The 18600-nt window shown below is 39.7% G+C and overlaps 1 protein-coding gene across 1 annotated transcript; it reads left to right on the forward strand.

The window, feature by feature from the left end:
• The first annotated feature begins 106 nt into the window (after nucleotides 1-106).
• pex11a (peroxisomal biogenesis factor 11 alpha) lies at nucleotides 107-11867 on the forward strand. Its single transcript, XM_078530014.1, has 4 exons — nucleotides 107-135; nucleotides 518-702; nucleotides 4126-4241; nucleotides 8501-11867. Exons 2-4 carry the CDS (start codon nucleotides 647-649, stop codon nucleotides 9076-9078), a joined length of 750 nt encoding a protein of 249 aa, XP_078386140.1. The 5' UTR covers nucleotides 107-135; nucleotides 518-646; the 3' UTR covers nucleotides 9079-11867.
• Nucleotides 11868-18600: the final 6733 nt, after the last annotated feature.

An 18600-nucleotide genomic window follows, 5' to 3' on the forward strand; every position in this document is an offset into this window, starting at 1 on the left:
CTTCATCAGAACTAAGGAAAAATAGAAAAGAGGTAAAATATAAGCTGGTTTACCGGGGGGGTCCGTCCTTTTAAAATGCCCGCCGGCCCTTCGTTCGCACTGGGGAGAGGAGGAGGATTTAAAATGATTCCAGGTGTATGTTTTGTTTGAGCAACTACATCAGTTGAGATTATAGTTTTAACGCACTGTGTGGGAAAACTCTCGCGTGCAGCGTTCTAATGTGTTAAAATTTTGTGGAGGATAGGCCCTGTTGCTATGGAGACTCGGGGGTGGGGGTTCAGGCTTTAGGAGTGAGTCCGTCTCCAGGCCTCATTGTTGTTGGGGGGGATTGGATATTTTTAATAATAAAAAAAAAACAAAACTAGTTTCATTTGCTCATTTTAAACAACCATTAGACTGCGCGGCTCCAGCAGTGCTGGTGACGCAGAAATTGTGTAAATGCAGCAACAACGGGTCGTGTGTTTGTCGTTTAATTTCTCTCTTCTTTAATATTGTGTCTCCTCTGTTTTGCAGTGAGGGGCTCTCTCCGGCTGCCGCGGGCGAGCTGACTGAGTTCCGAGTCGTTCCCTCCTGGGTTCAAAGGTTCTCTGTCGCAATCCAAACTCCATGAAAACTTAGCCCTTGGCTGCCTCCCATTCCCCCCTCCATGGATTCTTTTGTGAAAATCACTTCCCTCAGCCAAGGCAGGGACAGAATCTTCAGGTAAGGTTTTCACTAATGAAATCTTCACACTGACCTCCAACATCAACCCAACAGGTGGAATCGATTTGATGACTTTAGTACCGCTTACATTGCATTTTCATTTTCATAGTTGGGGTTTTCTTTTTTTTTGCTCTGTTGCATGTCTAGTATTTTTATCATCTGTGTTTAATGTTCTAATCTAAAAGATTTCTCCACATTGTAACCGGAAGCGAACGTTTATTTTTCCCCATCTTTACAAATTGTGAGCGACAGTGCCCAAGTTGAGGCCCTGTCTAAAGCATTTCAATTCTCTGTTTAATTTCCTTGTCTCAAAGGTTCCACCCTCTGTGTACTTTTAATAGCTAAATGCATTTACTTTAAATCGTGCTTTCAGCTGCTTGTTTGTTTCATCGTTTACTGTTGTCGTCCGTAGGCATTTTAGTCCCATTGACCTAGGCTAATGCTAATACAGGCCAGTGTCTGGATATCCAATATTACTTGTAAATTTAGAATCCAGTTAGATTTTAAGGTAAATTAAACTATTTTGTGGCCGGGTGAGATGCTAGACACGCATTTCTGGATGGTTCGTGTTTGTGAATTTCCCGGTGCTTATTTTACACTGCAAGTTCGTTCTCGATGCTAAATAATAATTTATGGTTTGTTTTGACACCAGACTTGCACTGTAAACACACAGTCGGGGGTCACAGACTGGTTTCGAGTGAAATGGAGAGTGTAGTAAAACCAATGCAGTCTGGAACTCTATTTGGAAACTGTTGGACTGTCAGTACTTCTCTTGCCTCAAGTCAAACTTTAGTGAATGGTGGAAGTGTACTGAACCTGTCTCATCGCATTCATTTCGAATGAGACTCGCCCAATCCGATTTTAATATCAATTTCCAGCATTTCATTCCCTTCAAGTCACCTGCTTCTTCCTAGGCCCCCTTGCACACTGCTTCACTCACCTTAGTATTACTGGTCAAGACTACATTTTCTGATTCCAAAGCTGCAGGAAGATCATTCTGTGTAAAGTAAGGATGCATCAGTTTACATCTGTAACTCACCGCCCTCATCAGGCTCAGGCTGTAACTCAAGGAGCAGCAATTAAGATATTTTCAATCTCCTGTGAGAAATGATGATCAAATGTAAATCGCAGATGAAGTGTGATTATAGGTTGGTGGATAATTGAATCTAATGTAGTCTCTGTTAAATAATGTTATGTCTGTATTTATTTACTTTAGCATGAACTAAAATGTAAATTTTAGGTTTTTAATCAAGGGGTTCCATTTTAATTCTTGCCAATATTTATAGTGGAGACTCTATAAACCTGCCTGCTGTAATGACACAGTTCCCCAGCTGGAGGTGCTACACCTTCATCACTGGCAGGAGGGTGTCATTACAACAAGCCAAGTTTGAGAAACATGTTCCATTAAAATATGGATACACACATTTTACAATGGGATTCAAGAAATAAGAGCAGAATGTGTAATTGTGCAAAGAAGGGACTGCATTATGACTATATACACTGGTCTAATATGCCTCACTCTAATTCCATTTCAGTTGAAGGCTGCATTGTATAAACTTACTCCTTATGTAAAATGCCAAAGGAGATTGACTGACTGGTATTGTTAACAATACCAAAGTAGCAAGACCTTTAGCAATTTGAGAAGCAGAGGTGACTGGAATGATGTAAATGCATTGGAAGCAGTTCAGAGATGGTTTACTAGACTAATACCTGGAATGGATGGGTTGTCTTATGAGGGAAGGTTGGGCAGGCTAGGCTTGTATCTGCTGGAGTTTGGAAGAGTAAGAGGTGACTTGATTGAAACATATAAGATCCTGAGGGGTCCTGACAGGGTGGATGTGGAAAGGATGTTTCCTCTTGTGGGAGAATCTAGAACTAGGGGGTCACTGTTTAAAAATAAGAGGTTACTCATTCAGAACAGATGGGGAGAAATTTTTCTGAGGGTCGTGAGTCTTTGGAACTCTGCTCCCACTGCCTCTTGAGGAGAGTCTTTGAATATTTTTAAGGCAGATCTAGATAGATTCTTAATGAGCAAGGGAGTGAAAGGTTATCAGGGGTAGGTGGGAATGTGGAGTTGAGGTTACAATCAGATGAGCTGTAATCTTATTGAATGGCAGAGCAGGCTCGAGGGACTGCGTGGCCTACTCCTGCTCCTAATTCGTATGTTCATATGGAGCATATGATTTTTTTATGTGCTCTACACTGAGGAGCTGGGAGATGTAAAACTGCAGCACTACAGTGACACAAATTGTAGTGCAATGTGCCACTGCTTTATAGTGGCATTGTAAATGTGAGGATAGGCATTTATAATGGGGGAACAAGGTGTGTGTATACACTTAAATACACAAACACCCTTTCTATGTAAGGGCTAGCTGGGAGTGCTATTTTCATATGTAGCATACAGAATCAATGACCTGGATGTGGGTGGAGGAGGAAAGATTTGGGAAGCAAATCTCATGCCACAACATGACCAATTCCTTTAACCTGGCCTTTGTCCTGTGATGCTCCCCTTCATAACCTGCTTTACCTCCGCTTCTAGCACATGATATAATGCTGAGTTGATTGGTTTGCATATCGTTACATTCTCTGACCCCCTTTGCTTTTTCATATGATACGAGTCTACTTAACTACCAGAGGAGCAAATTAAACCTTCTGGTTCATTGGTTTGTTTTTGGGAGTGTCATTGCATGTAATTTCAAGTGCAGCTCTATTGAAACCTACAATAATATTATAGATAATCAGATGTTCAATGTGATCCGAAAACCAGGGGAGTACAGCACAGGAATCATTTTGACCTATCGTACCTGTGCTTTGCTTTGTTTTTGCTAGAGTAATCCTGAAACTAATTCCACTGCCTGCTCTCGAAGTAGGCCTATATCTTCCTCAGCTTCAATATCTAGTCACTCCTTTCCCCTCCCTTACAAGATTCAACTGCCATATGCTTCAATTTATCCTGTGGCAAAACATCTGCTCTGACAAATTAATGTAAAGACTTTTCTTTCAATCTCTCTTCTGGCTCTCTTTAAAGACTACATTTTGAATTGATGGCTTTGTAAAAGTACAGAAATTACAAAAATCTTGTTTATGATTTCTGCGGAACCTTATTTGATCTGTCTAAACAGTTCATGTAAAGATCTCTCCATTGTTCCTGCAACACTTGTGAAGCCCAGTTGCTTGCTATCCTTTCACCTCTAGAATCTGGATTTGAATCTAATGAGTGCAAATCTTTTTCTCCCATCTTGTAGGGGTCCTATGTGGAATCAATAGTATAAATATCTGATGCATCTTCTATTAGTTTAGCAGAGCTATCATGTTGTAGTTTTGATGCAACACATTTAAGGATAGTGCATTTGCCAAAACATTAAACACTATTTGCCACATGTAGCAGGAAATAAGCTCTGTGCTTATTTTGTTTTCTTTCAGAACCACTCAGTATGCATGCACGTTACTTAATTATCTAATTCACAAGAATGGTAGCAACAAGGAGCTGGTTTCAAAGCTCAAACAGTTGGAGTCTAACATGAGTGCAGGACGTAAGTGTAAGTATACAACCAATTCTGGAAAGGGGGGATAAAGTAACACTTCCTTATCCCTGTTTAATGCTCAGTGGAATGAGGTTGCTCTGAGATTTGTAAAAGTGCATTAACAAGTTCGTGTAAAATTCTTTTGTGCTCAATTAATGCATTAATTAACCCCATCAAAATGAAGAGATTAATTTATTATAAACAGTGCTGAGAGCAATAGATTTCCTATTTCTCTTTCAAAATTAGGAGATTTCTTTCAGTGTTGCTCCAGCATTAAGGCTGGAGTACATTTGTGATATTTACCTGTTAATCTGGTTTGTTTCTTTAATATAACACTTTCCACATTTTCAGGATCTTCCAAAGTGCTTTGCACCCAATGGATTACTTTTGAAGAACAGTTCCTGTGATATAGACAAATGCAATAGTCAAATGGTGACAGGATAAACAGTGAACAGATCAGATGAATTGTTTGTTGGTTGAGGAATCAATGTTCTTCAGATAGTGCTGTGGGATTTTTTTGCATTCACCTGAAGTTTAATGTCACATGAAAGACAATGCAGTAGTTTGATACTGGAGTGTCAACCTAGATATTGGAGTAAAGTTTCTGCTTTCTGCGCAATCAGGAAATTGAGTCTAAAGTGTGCTGGCAACTGCTGTTGTTAAGCTAAACTCCAAGTTTTCCTCTAAAATTGATTTACAGCATTACAAATGATCGATCTTCATGAATCAGCACAAGTGAGCAGAGGAATAGAAAGTAATTGTTTATTTTTGCTTTGTCAAAATGATGTTTCTTGCTGTATTGGAGTGGTAAACTGATGCAGTTTTGTTAGTACAGCTGAAAATGGGTCTTTCATGAAAAATAAGCATTTTTAATAAGGTTGTCCAGTCCTCCATCTGTGAGTACCCTGATATAAAATCACAAAGTGACCTAAAATGATGCTGGACCATTTTAATAGTTTAATTGATGTACACTAGTCAGTTTCTTTGTAAATTAAATACTTTTTGATGAAGTGTCTACCAGTGCCAGTGCACCTATGAAGACGTGCGTAATTTCTAAATCTGAAGTTAATTAGAAGGTACGTGTAAATTTGAAGCTGCAGGTCAATATTTAGCTTTTTTGTTTGACTTGACTCTAAGGCTAGAAAATTTGAGTAGTTGAAATTCCACTTGTAACCAATTTGCAGTGTATTCTGGTGGCAGATCTAGAAGGAAGTAGGATTGAAAAGGCATATGGGGCATGAGGGTGTTGAGCAAAACGAATGGTTGGTCAGAGTTGGCCTTGTCAGTGATACAAACTATTCGATGAGTGAAGCCACGAGCAAAGTCAAACACAGCAGCTATGAAGTTGAGGTAGGAGAATTTATGTGGCGGAAACTGTTGAAGAGGAACAGTAGGGTAAGTGAACTTGGAGGAAGCATGGGAAACTGAAGTAGAGATTGAAATCACTAAGGATGAAAAGAAAGACATGCCTTTCATAACCTTGGGATGCCCCAAAGTGCTTTACAGCTTTTTTTTCCTTTTATTCATTCACTGGGATGTAGGTGTTAACTGACAAGGCCAGCATTTGTCACCCATCCCTAATTGCCCTTGAACTTGCTAGGCCATTTAGGAGGGCATTTAAAAGTCAACCACATTGCTGTGGATCATATCTAGGCCAGACTGGGTAAGGGTGGCAGACATTTCGACAATCAATGATAATTGTCATGGTCACCATTTATATTCCAGATTTATTAATTGAATTTAAATTTCACCAACTGCCATGGTGGGATTTGAACTTGTGTCCCCAGAGCATTGGCCTGGGTCTCTGGATTATTAATCCAGTGACATTACCACTATGCCACCATCTTCCTCCTTAAGATGTACTTTAAGTATAGTTGTTGTAATGTTGGCACTTGGCAGCTAATTTGTACACAGCAAGCTCCCAGAAGCAACAATGTGATAATGATGAGAGAATCTGTTTTAGTGATGTTGATTTAAAGGATGTGTATTGATTAGGACACAGGGATAGTAAATACCATAGGATTTATTTTATGTCCACTTGAGACAGCAGATAGGGCTCTTTAATTGTATAAATTAAAATTTTATGTATATATAGGTGAGGGGCAGTGATTGGGTGATTACTTGAGCACATAAGGAGACATATTGCCACTCGTGTGGGAGTAGAGTTAGGAGTTATACACTTGGAATGGTTTCACTGTGAATAAATCTTAACTGAGTAAAGATTGGCTTTTGGTCTTCTACCTCATCAACCGGCTGTTAGGAGTTTAACAAGGGCCACAGTTTAACGTCTCATCTGAGAGGCAGCATCTCTGTCTGTACTGCACAGGGAGTGTCAGCCTAGATTTTTGTGCTCCATTTTCTGGAGTGGGACTTGAACCCACAACTTTGACTCTGAGGTTAGAGTGCTACCAACTGAACCTCTGCTGATATGCAGAGTCACTCATTGTGCAGGCTGAAGGAGGGTAGATACCCTGGGAAGGAAGTCAAGGTGGAAGAGAGTTGCGGTAGCAGACAGTGAGCAATGAATGCTTCAAAGGAGAGGTAAGACTGGTGGCATAGAGAGATGCTCAAAGGAATAGGGAGAGACACCAAGGCGTGGCATGGTTATAAGAGCCATATCGTCAATTCAGGCAAGCAAGATGATGGAAAGCACCCACGAGCCAAATTTGACTTTAAAAACAGTATAGGGCAGCTGTTGGTTAGTAACTAAAGTTCCCTCTAAGCTCTGCAGCCACATAGCAACCGAAAAGTTCCCGTGCCGGCCATGCACTAGTCGACCCCTTTAATGACCGCACGTGCGCAGTTGCACTCTTTTTATTAAAAAAAATTAAGAGGGCAGCGTATTTAAACAAATCGCCTGTGGACTCCCCCCAAGAAAAGTTAGAGGGTACTTTGGTGGCAAGTATCAGATGCCATGAAAGGCTATCTGCAGAATTCCAAGGGAGGGTTGCCACAGGCTTACTGAATGTAATTGGGCCAATAGCAGGAATTGGTGGACAGAGGTGTAATGTCGGTTGGGGGTAGGGATTGTGGGACTGAATATCCCTGAGGAAGAAATGAAAGATAGAATGGCTTGGTAATAGAACAGGGAGGAGGGGCCAAGAGAAGAATATACTATCTATTCTCTTCATACATGGCGACTGGCTTGCTGAGTGTTTTCAACATTTTTTTTTCATTGTTATTGCTATTGCATGTTCATTTATCCAGCATCACTGTGCATTATAATCATCAGTGTCTATTTTTACTTATCTTCCTGAAAAGTAAAATTAATTATTTATATGGTCATCTGAGAGAAATAAATTGTCAGGGGGCAGAATTCCAACACAACCTGTGGGATCCAGTGTAAACAGAGGGAAGATGAAGTCTTATTGATAAGTCAGCAGCCGTTGGCCTTTACAAGTGCCAGGGAACTATATCTGTCTATGTTTAGTTTGTTTTTGTCCTCTCAGCATGTAAAAGCTTTATCTATTGATTGAAAAAAGAGAACTTGCATTTAAAAGCATCTGATCACGCCCTTCGTACATTACAATCAATGGATTACTTTTTAAAGTGTGGCCATTGATTATGTGGGCAAGTATGGCAGCAAATGTGCACATAGCAAGATCTCACAGATAGTAATTGAATAAATGGCCATTCTATCCACCTGAACAGGCTTCAGTTTCAATCTCATCCAAAAGACAGCAACTTTCTCATTACTGCACTTGGATATCAAACCAGATTGTGTGCTGAAGTCTGTAAAGAGACTTGAACCCCTAACTTTTATGTTTGAGATGACAGTGCTACCAAGCTGATCCATTTTATCTGTATACTGAAGTGGAACTATGACTTTCACTGGTAAGAAAATTTTGTATTCAATTCTTTTAATTATAAAAATATTGCTTTACAGATTTGCAGTGTAATAGAAATTAAGATTATACAGCGAAAGATTGATTGTGGTTTTCTGTCAGCATAGAACAATATTCATAAAGCAAGATTTTGTTCCATGAATTCTGGTATCGATATGAGTTGTATAAACTCTGCTTCAACCTGGTCCACACTTTTTTTTTAAATGGTCGAATATGACTAGCACGTATTAGCTAACCTATAAATAGCCTCTATATGAGCAGTAATAATATATGGTTCCTCCCCAAGATGGAAGAGATTTAGCTTCTGAAAGCTCAACTAGAGAGAGTGAACCTGCCTATATTATTGCCAATGCCTCACCCAGAATAACTTAATTCTGTTACAACTAGTAAAAGCTAGTGCTGTACTAAACCCTTTCTGCTTTATTTCAGTATTCCGGCTAGGTAACACGGTGGATGCAGTTCAGGCAGCCAGAAGGAATGTTCAGCTTTCAGACCCAATGCTTCGGTTTTGCCTCACAGTCATTCCTCTCAGTCGGGCTGTGTACTTCATCTGTGATAATATTCTCTGGATGGGATCCGTGGGACTTACTGATATTAACAAGGCGAAATGGAACAAGCGGTGCGACCGCTACTACTTCTTCTCATTAATTATCAGCCTGAGCAGAGATATCTATGAGATTGTCCAGCTCCTGAAAGAAGAAGCACTGGTCCAAAAGGAACAACAGTGCAAATCCATAAGCCACCTGGGGAACGATCATGTACAGAGAGATTTTGTCTGGACACTGAGGGTCAGGACTGAGGCTTTCTTCACGCTGCTTTTTCAAAGCCTTAAAAGTAATCCTCCTGTATTACTTGACATTGTTAAAAACCTCTGTGACCTTGCCCTTCCTTTAGACAAACTAGGCATTTGCAAAACCAATCCTGGAGTTATGGGTCTCTGTGGTCTTGTTTCCTCAATTCTCTCAATTCTAACTTTGACGCACCCAACACTGAAATTGAGACCATGAACAAATCTTGTGCTCTCTGAACAAAAGTATTATTCCTTTTCTCTAATGTTTTTATCAGTATATCTGGGAGTGGAAATCAATTGCTTTCAAAATGTAGGCTGTGGCTTCTGAAAGCAAGATATATAATGGCGTATTTTTAATATTTTGCTCTCGCTACAAGAATTGTTCTTTCAATTATTGCTGCAACTTAAGAGTGCAAAAGTTTAAGGGAACTTCTAACGTGTGCTGTTGCTTATGAACTTCGAACTTTTCTTTATTGAAATCAGCCATCCTACAAACAGATCAATTATGATTGCTATGCCGGGGTCAAGTTGACATCATGTGAGTTGGACACTAAAACAGACCAAAAGCACACAACTGGGATTTGTGTCCTGGCCAGGGCACTAAGATTCTAACACTATACGATAAATATCTGCCTCTTTTCAACTGAGTGCTATGTCAGCAACAGCCTTATCCATGATGAACATGATTCCCCAGTTTTTTTTGATACCCATCTCGAGGAGAAATAATGGAAGGTTATTTCCACTGGCTGGATATTGGGTAACAAGAGGCTGTAAGTTCAGGATTATCACTTAAAGGGGAAAAAAATTTAGAATCTAATATGAAATGCTTTGGTACAAGTAGTTGTTGAGGCTGAGACTGTGACACCATTTAAAGAAGAATAGAATGGGTATCTGAAATTGAAAAGAATGAGCTCCAGTTCAGTCCTAGCATTGGCACAGATAATGGGACAAGTGGATTACTTTTTGTGGTGTAATTTCCATGATTCAGACCATCTGAGAAATTAGTATCAAACTATTTCAAACTGAAATCTGCCTGTAACTTTATTTATCTTTGCTGAGAAGAGTATTTTTTAACTCTTCCCAATGTTTTAGTGCCCAAATGCACTATTTGATGTGGTACTGAGATATTTTTAGACCATAAGATCCTATATTCAGTCCCACAGTTCCTGTTTGTGAGCCAGTTGATTCCTGTTAACTCTACCATTTTTGCAAAAAAAATTGAAGCATTTACTTTTTCTGAGTTAATTTGTATAAGCTACTTTTGAAGTAAAAGGAGTGGATGGTACCTTGAGTTCAGCTAGAAAATGTGTTTTCACAGACTTTAGCTGAAGATAGCTTTAGGCTCTTTTGTGGTTCCTCCATGCTTAAATAATCAGCTAGAACAACTTGGCTCATGAGTAAAGAACAGCCACTTTTATGGAACATTTCAGATGAATGGAATAATTTGGAGTAATTAAATTTTCACCACATTTCATATCTGGCTGAAGCCTGACGATAATTACTTTCTAGCATGTGACAGTCATGATTATTCTTCTCTCTGTGAATGGTGCAGACAACAGTTGAGAACCAGGATGAGTTGCACTCCACTACAGTCTAAGATGTGTTGTCTGGATACCAGAAGAAAAGTACTTGGACTCAGGCAGTTATATAAGGGGTTTGTCAGGCTTGTTGCATTAAAATTTAAGTCCAAAATTTAAAGTTTTAAAACTGACCTGCAGAATTTTATTGTATTTCTAATCCTTTAGATGATTTCCCAAGCTCATTATCAGACTGCTGTAGCTCACTGATAAGTGAGCACTGGGTGCAGAATCTTGAACTTGCCTGAATCAGAAATGGCTTCAAATAAATGTTACTCTGTACAGTATCCTCTCAGTAATCATTACATTTGCACTTTTTAACCCTTTTTAACTTTCTTAGAGGTGATGTATAGAATATTGCTCTCTGTGATGTTCCAAAAGTTAAGGACGAACCAATGAGAAAAGTAAAAATTTGAGGGGGTGCATCACAGCTCCTATCTTTTTCCTAACCGCCACGTAAGTGCTTTCCAGCAACATTCAAATGATAGTGATCAGGAGCATGAATCTTGGCTAACTAGATTTTATCCTTTTTCATCCTTAAAACAGGAGGACACCAAATCCATTTGGGATATCCTTGAAACTGTGCTGGTTGAGATCTGTTTATTCAGTGGAGATTGAGAATTGATCTTGAGTTTTGTGTGACTGTGTAATATACAGTGCACTTACTCACTCAGGTATCAAGCAACACCTACTATTATGCTTTTACAGCACTCAACTCTGCATTCAAGTTAGGATTTGTTGACTAGGACTCACCGTTTTGTTTTCAGAGTCTTAGTGCTACACAAATGCAGGGTAGTATCATGCTACAATCTGCCTGCAATGCAAGACACTTTATTTTGGAGAAATATAATTTCTCAGTTAATTTAATATTTTAATTGTCCTCTTGGATAATGAATTGTAAATATTTTCTCAGCCTTCCTCACCACTTCCTATTAAGAATAGTAAAACCTTTATGAAAATAAAAATATTGAGTTGAACATTTTATTTAAGAGCTCTTTTTAATGAGAAGTGTTTTGCATCTGAATTTAGAATCTTCAAAAACCATGTTTACTGAACAAAGTTTATGAAAACAAAGCTATGCAAACAAATGTCAAATGTTTTAAACGTTCAAAGAAATGAAATTTCATGATGGGGAAACTCTTGGCATGGAACCTTGCTTGAAAGGAACATGGGCTAGAGAGATATTACACTACACTAGGACTAATTATGCAACCCATGACCTCATCCAGCAAGACTGAACATCAAGATTTTTCCCCCTCAAATTTTCCTTACAAAACAGTATTAGAGAAATGAACTACTTCTGTATCCTAAATTAGGAAACTACAAGTTTTCAGTGACTGCTGCAAACCAATGCTGCTGTACTCAAAGAACCTGAATAATTCCACTTTGTTGTTCTTTGTGCTTTAATAAACTAATATTAAATACAAAATTGCTGCTTTATTTTACATTTCTATTTGAAATGCGTTCAGTCATCTTGCAGTCACAGATTTTAAAAGCCTGCAAGTTTAATGAGGAGGAGACTAAGGGATATAAAGAGGTAAAACCTTTATATCTTCTACCAACCCCAGCATGATGCCACCACCAAACACACCACTCTCACTCTCTCTATCACCCCCTCACCCCCCTCCACTGTTGGCATCATGTAGGGACTGTTTCTCCCCCCACCGCCCCCCCTCCGGGACACCCTGGTCCACTCCTCCATCACCCCCCTACATCTCAACCCCCTCCCACGGCACCTTCCCATGCAACCGCAGAAGGTGCAACACCTGCCCCTTTACTCCCCGCCCCCCTCTCTCACTGTCCAAGGGTCTAACACTCCTTTTCAAGTGAAGCAGCACTTCCCTCAGTTTGGCCTACTGCATTCACTGCTCCCAATGTGGTCTCCTCCATAGTGGAGAGACCAAACGCAGACTGGGTGACCGCTTTGCAGAACACCTTCGGTCTGTCTGCAAGCATGACCCAGACCTCCCTGTCGCTTGCCATTTCAACACTCCACCCTGCTCTCATGCCCACATATCCATCCTTGGCCTGTTGCAATGTTCCAGTGAAGCTCAATGCAAACTGGAGGAACAGCACCTCATCTTCCAACTAGGCACTTTACAGCATTCCGGACTTAACATTGAGTTCAACAACTTCAGATCATGAACTCTCTCCTCCATCCTCACCTTTTTTCTAATAATATTATATATTTTTTATATATATATATACTTTTCCCACCTATTTCTATTTTTAAAATTTATTTCCATCCATTGTTTTATCTCCACCTTTTAGCCTATTTCGATCCTTTCCCTCCCACCCCCACTAGGGCCATCTGTCACTTGCTCATCCTGATTTCTACTCTTAATGTCACCATTAGAGCATCTTTTAGCTAATATCACACCGTCAACGCCCCTTTGACCTTTTGTTTATGACATCTTTGGCAATCTCTCCTGTGCCTCCACCTATCACTGGCCCTCTATCCAGCTCCACCTGTTCTTCCCCCCCCCCCCCCCCCCCCCCACTTAAACAGCTTATATTTCACCACATTTCTATTTCTCTTTAGTTCTGATGAAGAGTCATACGGACTCGAAACGTTAATTCTGTCTTGCTCTCCACAGATGCTGTCAGACCTCCTGAGTTTTTCCAGCAATTTTTGTTTTTGTTTCAGGTTTCCAGCATCTGCAGTATTTTGCTTTTATCTTAGGATGTAAAGAGGTCTTCAGCTTTAAAGTTCATTGGGGAAAAGAAATGAAGTTGAATAGGAGATGGTGTGATAAATCTAAACACAGTAGGATGCACAAAGGAGGAAAGACTTCAAGGATAGTGTATTTTTATTTGGAGTTTGGCTAGACCATGTATATATGTGACAAAGTTAGTATTAACCATTGGAAAAATATTGGGTGCAGTAAACACTTAAATCATAAATTTTAATAGCACTTAGTTTTGTGAAGCTGAAATTCTGTCCATTGATTAAAAAGAAAAACTTGCATTCTTTGAGCACCTGATCTTTTAATGATTTTGAACGTGTTCCACATATTATAAATTGCCTTCAAACCCAGTACTTATGTAAGCAAGCCTGTAAACCACTCTTTATGTGGACAGCTGTTTTAACTCAAGCTGTTTTGCGATCCTTCTCTCCTTTATTTTCATGTTTATCACAAAGTCATCTTCAATATGCAAGCATATTTTATGAACTGAAACAGGATCTTGTGCAAAACGTATTTAGGGTTGTCCACATCTGTGTGTAGAGTGAACCCTTTAACCTTTGAAACATGTACCTAAAATAGAATCTCAGAATTATTATGACACAGAAGGAGACTATTCAGCTCATCATGTCTGCACCGGCACTCCAAATGAGCATTATGACTTAGTGCTATTCTCCTGCCTTTTGCCTGTGACCCTGCATGTTGTTTCTATTTAAATAGTTATCTAATGCCACGATTGAACCTGCCTCCACCAGACTTTCAGGCAGTGCATTCCAGACCCAAACTACTTGCTGTGTGAAAAAGTTTTTTTTCTCACATCACATTTGCTCATTTTGCAAAGCAAATCACTTTAAATCTGTTCCCTCTCGTTCTCGATCCTTTTACGAGCAGGAACAGTTTCTCCCTATCTACTCTATCCAGCCCCCTCATGATTTTGAACATCTCTATCAAATCTCCTCTTAGCCTTCTCTCCAAGGAGAACAGTCTCAACCTCTCCAATCTATCTTCATAACTGAAGTTTCTCATCCCTGGAACCATTCTTGTAAACCTCTTCCGCACTCTCCAATGCGTTCACGTCCTTCCTATAGTGTGTCACCCAGAACTGTACACAATACTCCAGCTTAGGTCTAACTAGTGTCTTATATAAGCTTATCATGACCTCCCTGCTCTTGTACTCTATGCCCCTATTAATGAAGCCCAGGATGCTGTATGCTTTATAAACTGCTCTCTCCACCTGTCCTGCCACCTTCAATGACCTATGCACATATACATCCAGGTCCCTCTGCTCCTTCACACCCGTAAGAATTGTACCCCTTACTTTCTATTGCCTCTCCATGTTCTTCCAACCAAAATGCATCACCTCACACTTCTCCGCATTGAGCTTCATCTGCCCACTCCACCAACTTGTCTATGTCGTTTTGAAGTTCTACACTGTCCTCCTCACAGCTTACAATGCTTCCAAGTTTCATATCATCCGCAAACTTTGAAATTGTGTTTTGTGTACCAAGATCTAGATCATGAATATATATCAGGAAAAATAGTAAAAATAATACAGAAAATAATACAATAGTACAGAATTACACCCCTGAACACTTTGAAATGGTGTGGAAAGTGGCACAGTAACATCACTTGAAAATTGAATAAAGTTTATCAAAAATAGAATAAAAGTTATAAAACAGATAAACCATCTAACTTGCAGTGTGTGTTCCAAACCTATAAAAGTTCTACATTTTCATGGATCCCTCTGTCTCTGTGAAGTTATATGGAGTTGCTCCTTGTTCCTTAGGCTTGACTGTGAACTGAAGCATTTGTAAATGTGATAGTTGTTGACAATCAGGTTTCCCAGCCATAGAACTCAAAACTGCCCCTCAAAAACAAAAAGACAAAAACATAAGTCACCCCTGTCACTGAAACCCATCTTAATTGGCAGTAAGACCCAGTTTCTGACACAATATGAACCTTGCAGGGTTTTGAAAGATAAAGATTATTTTAATGGCTCAACTATTGGGAACAGCAATAACATTTCCCCCACTAATCCAGTTTCTGTAAAGCTGTAAATCCTCATTCAATGGGAAGGTAAATAAGCTCCAAAGCAATTTTTGTTGCAAGTTGCCTCAATGTGTTATGATCTGAATATTGTATACTGTCAGATTCTGAATCCAGGCTATGTCTTGTAATGCAATAAATGCTTTACAGGTTATAATTATGTTAATTCTAATCCCACTGACAATCAGCAGACAGCTCTTTGACTATCAGCCCTTGATCAAGACAAACATTTGACATCATTGGCAGATGAAGATGTCAATTCGGTTCATTACAAGGACTTTGATGCTACAATTTTGGCATTTAGTAAAGGACAGCCACATATGTCGAAAGAATATGTTGATAAAGGTGATCTGCTTTGCCCTTAGAGAATAAATATTCAAAATACATAGTTTGTCCAATGGTAGTTAGGATGTATTTCATCTCCCTCAGTGTGCAGTGCTCCGGATTTCGGTGTTCTACTTGGAAAGACCAAGAATACAGGCTAGATGCTTACTCTGTATGTAAAGCTGGGAAATGAGGAAGTTTTTACAGCTGCAAAGATGGCCAACATGGAACCATAGAAAAGTTACAGCACAGAGAGAGGCCACTCAGCCCATTGAGTCTATGCTGGCTGAAAAAAACTAGCCGCCCATTATAATCCCACCTTCCAGCACCTGGTCCATAGCTATAGGTTACAGCACTTAAGGTGCAGATCCAGGTACCTTTTAAATAAATTGAGGGTTTCTGCCTCAACCACCAATCCTGGCAGTGAATTCCAGACACCCACCACCCTCTGTGTAAAGAAATATTTCCTAATATCCCCTCTAATCCTTCTACCAATCGCCTTAAATCTGTGCCCCTGGTAATTGACCTTTCCCCTAGGGGAAACAAGTCTTTCCTGTCGACTCTATCTCGGCCCCTCATAAGTTTATACACCTCAATCGAATCACCCCTCAGCCTCCTCTGTTCCAAGGAAAACAATCCTAAACTACCTAATCTTTCCTCAAAGCTGCAATTTTTAAGCCCTGGCATCATTCTTGTAAGTCTGTTCTGTACTCTCTGCAGAGCAATTACGTCCTTCCTGTAATGTGGTGACCAGAACTGCACACAAAACTCCAGCTGTGGCCCAGCCAGCATTGTATACAGCTCCAACATTACAAGCCTGTTTTTGTATTCTATAACTCGTCCAATAAAGGAAAGCATTCCATATGCCTACTTTATCATCTACCCACATGTGTATGAACTTACTGTGTGCAGCATGTCTGCCTGTATCTTTTGATTTGATATCATTCACTCTGTTTCAAAATATTAATTGTACAACATGTTTCAGAGACATGATCAGGCGCAAACTCTTCTTTCAGTGATCAATGTGCCAATAACGTTATATTTTAATGACAGTAACCAACCCAAAATGTGTCCGCAAAAGAATCCTTTATGAAGTCAATGCCTCAACATTTTGTTTTGCAATCTCTGTAGGGGTATAATATCTCTCTATTTCCTCTCTGGTCTTGCAGCCGTGCAGCTCTCCAGGACCTGAGGGAACAGATCGGTGAGCTTCAGATCTGTGCAAATCTAATTTCTCTTCATCTTAGTGCAAAACACCCAATTTGGCTTATGCATGTTGTTACAGCCAGTCCCCAGGTGTGGTTCCCCCAATTTGTTAACTTCCTAACTGGGACCCCAATTTTGTTTTGCTCCCGGATGAGGAGGAATGAGCTGGCTTCCCTTCTTTATTCAACCCCCTCAATTGGTCGCAACAAGGTTAATTTAAAAGAGATCTCTTCCCATCTGGATACCTTTTCCAAGTCCAAATGCATTTATGTTTTAGGAGGCGCCAATTTAACCAGGCTTTCTTGAGTCAAAGAAAGAGTAAGTTTATTAGTTACTAAAAATCTGAGAAAAATAATAAAAGCGCTACACACAGATCAGAAATGAGAAGTTAAGAGTCCAAAAATAGAAGTTAAAAATTGATATACGAATCAGTCTTTGGCTTGTCCGTAAGGTGTAGATGGTGATACATTGCGGCTGTTAAGATGGATGATTCTGGTAGTGCTGACTTTGGCAGCTTAGTAGTTGGTTTGGAGACACTTGGTTCTGCAGGTTGGCTGAAGAGGCTGCTCTATTTCCTTTTTGACTGTGGCTTTGTTGAGCCTTACCTCCAGCAATAGACAGAGAGAGACAGAGAGAGAGACCTTGCCTGCAACTGCAGGGGTGACTTGGTGGTCTTGTGCTGTCACTCTCACAGCACACTAGCACTACTCTGTAGCTAGCTTTTTAACCCATTTTCCCTGTGTATTCCTGAAAGGGGGAAAAACAATGGTTTCTTTGATCTCCAACCGTTTTACACACTCTGAAATATGAATCAACAGGAGATGGATTTTAGATGACTGCTGAGACGTGGTAATCAGTCTTTTGTCTCTGCAACCACAGGAGATTAAAGTTCAGTCTTTTGCATCCTTCCCATCTCCCTTATAAGTGTCTCTGCTTGAAGAAGGCCATGATACCTTTTCAGGTGCAACATTCCAGGTTCTCCCAGGAAAGCTCTGTCAATATAATCCAGATAGACATTTTTCAGGAAGTGGTCACTTTACATTATCAGCCACCTTTTGCTCAGTGTCCTTTCTTGTATTGCTTTTAAAACACACACATCTTCCTTAGAAAGTTCAATATGTTCACAAGTAATTTGTGGCTGTAATCGACTTTTATGACAATGTGATGACCAGCGATCCATGGGATAAGCCCTCCTGTCCGGTGACTCACCTTCCATCAAGGACTGTAACTACAGGTGCCTCAACCAATCCATTTCTTGGGCTCCTCCATTACATAGAAAACTTCTATGTTGAATCCATGGACAATCAACAACTAATCAGCAACCATTACCCATCCCCTCACTTTCCTGGCCATGCATTCAAATCTAGTCGAGAGAGGAAAATCTGCCTGTGACAATCACCCACTGAATCTGACCGCACCTTAGTCTTGCGCAATGGTGTGTATGCAAATCAAAGCCACATAAGTTTTCACATGATAGCCTGGTCTCTGTTCCTTTTCTAATGTCAGTTATAATATGATGATAATAAAGGAGAATACATTCCCCTCATAAGATTTTGTCATTATGTGTTATTTTCTTTATAAATCATTATCAACAAGTTCAGTAACCTTTTGAAATTATGACTTGGTTTACAAAGAATGTTTTTGTTCTGTTTACTTTCTGTCTGTTGATTTTTTTCTGAATACTTATATTTAAACGGTGATGTAATTGAGGAGCTGGCATTGAAGAATTATTTACTCAGAGTGAGAGAGTTGAACTAATGTCAGTAAAGATATAATCATTAATCCAGGATGCTCAGCGACTGAGCCATTTGAACTGTATATGATAATATAGCTCCCTCACAATGTTGGGCGAGTACATACTAAAAACTGCCTAATTGACACAACCATCAACTCTCAAAGTCT

This window comes from Cetorhinus maximus, chromosome 26, assembly GCF_964194155.1.
Source record: "Cetorhinus maximus chromosome 26, sCetMax3.hap1.1, whole genome shotgun sequence".
Classification (NCBI taxonomy): domain Eukaryota; kingdom Metazoa; phylum Chordata; class Chondrichthyes; order Lamniformes; family Cetorhinidae; genus Cetorhinus; species Cetorhinus maximus.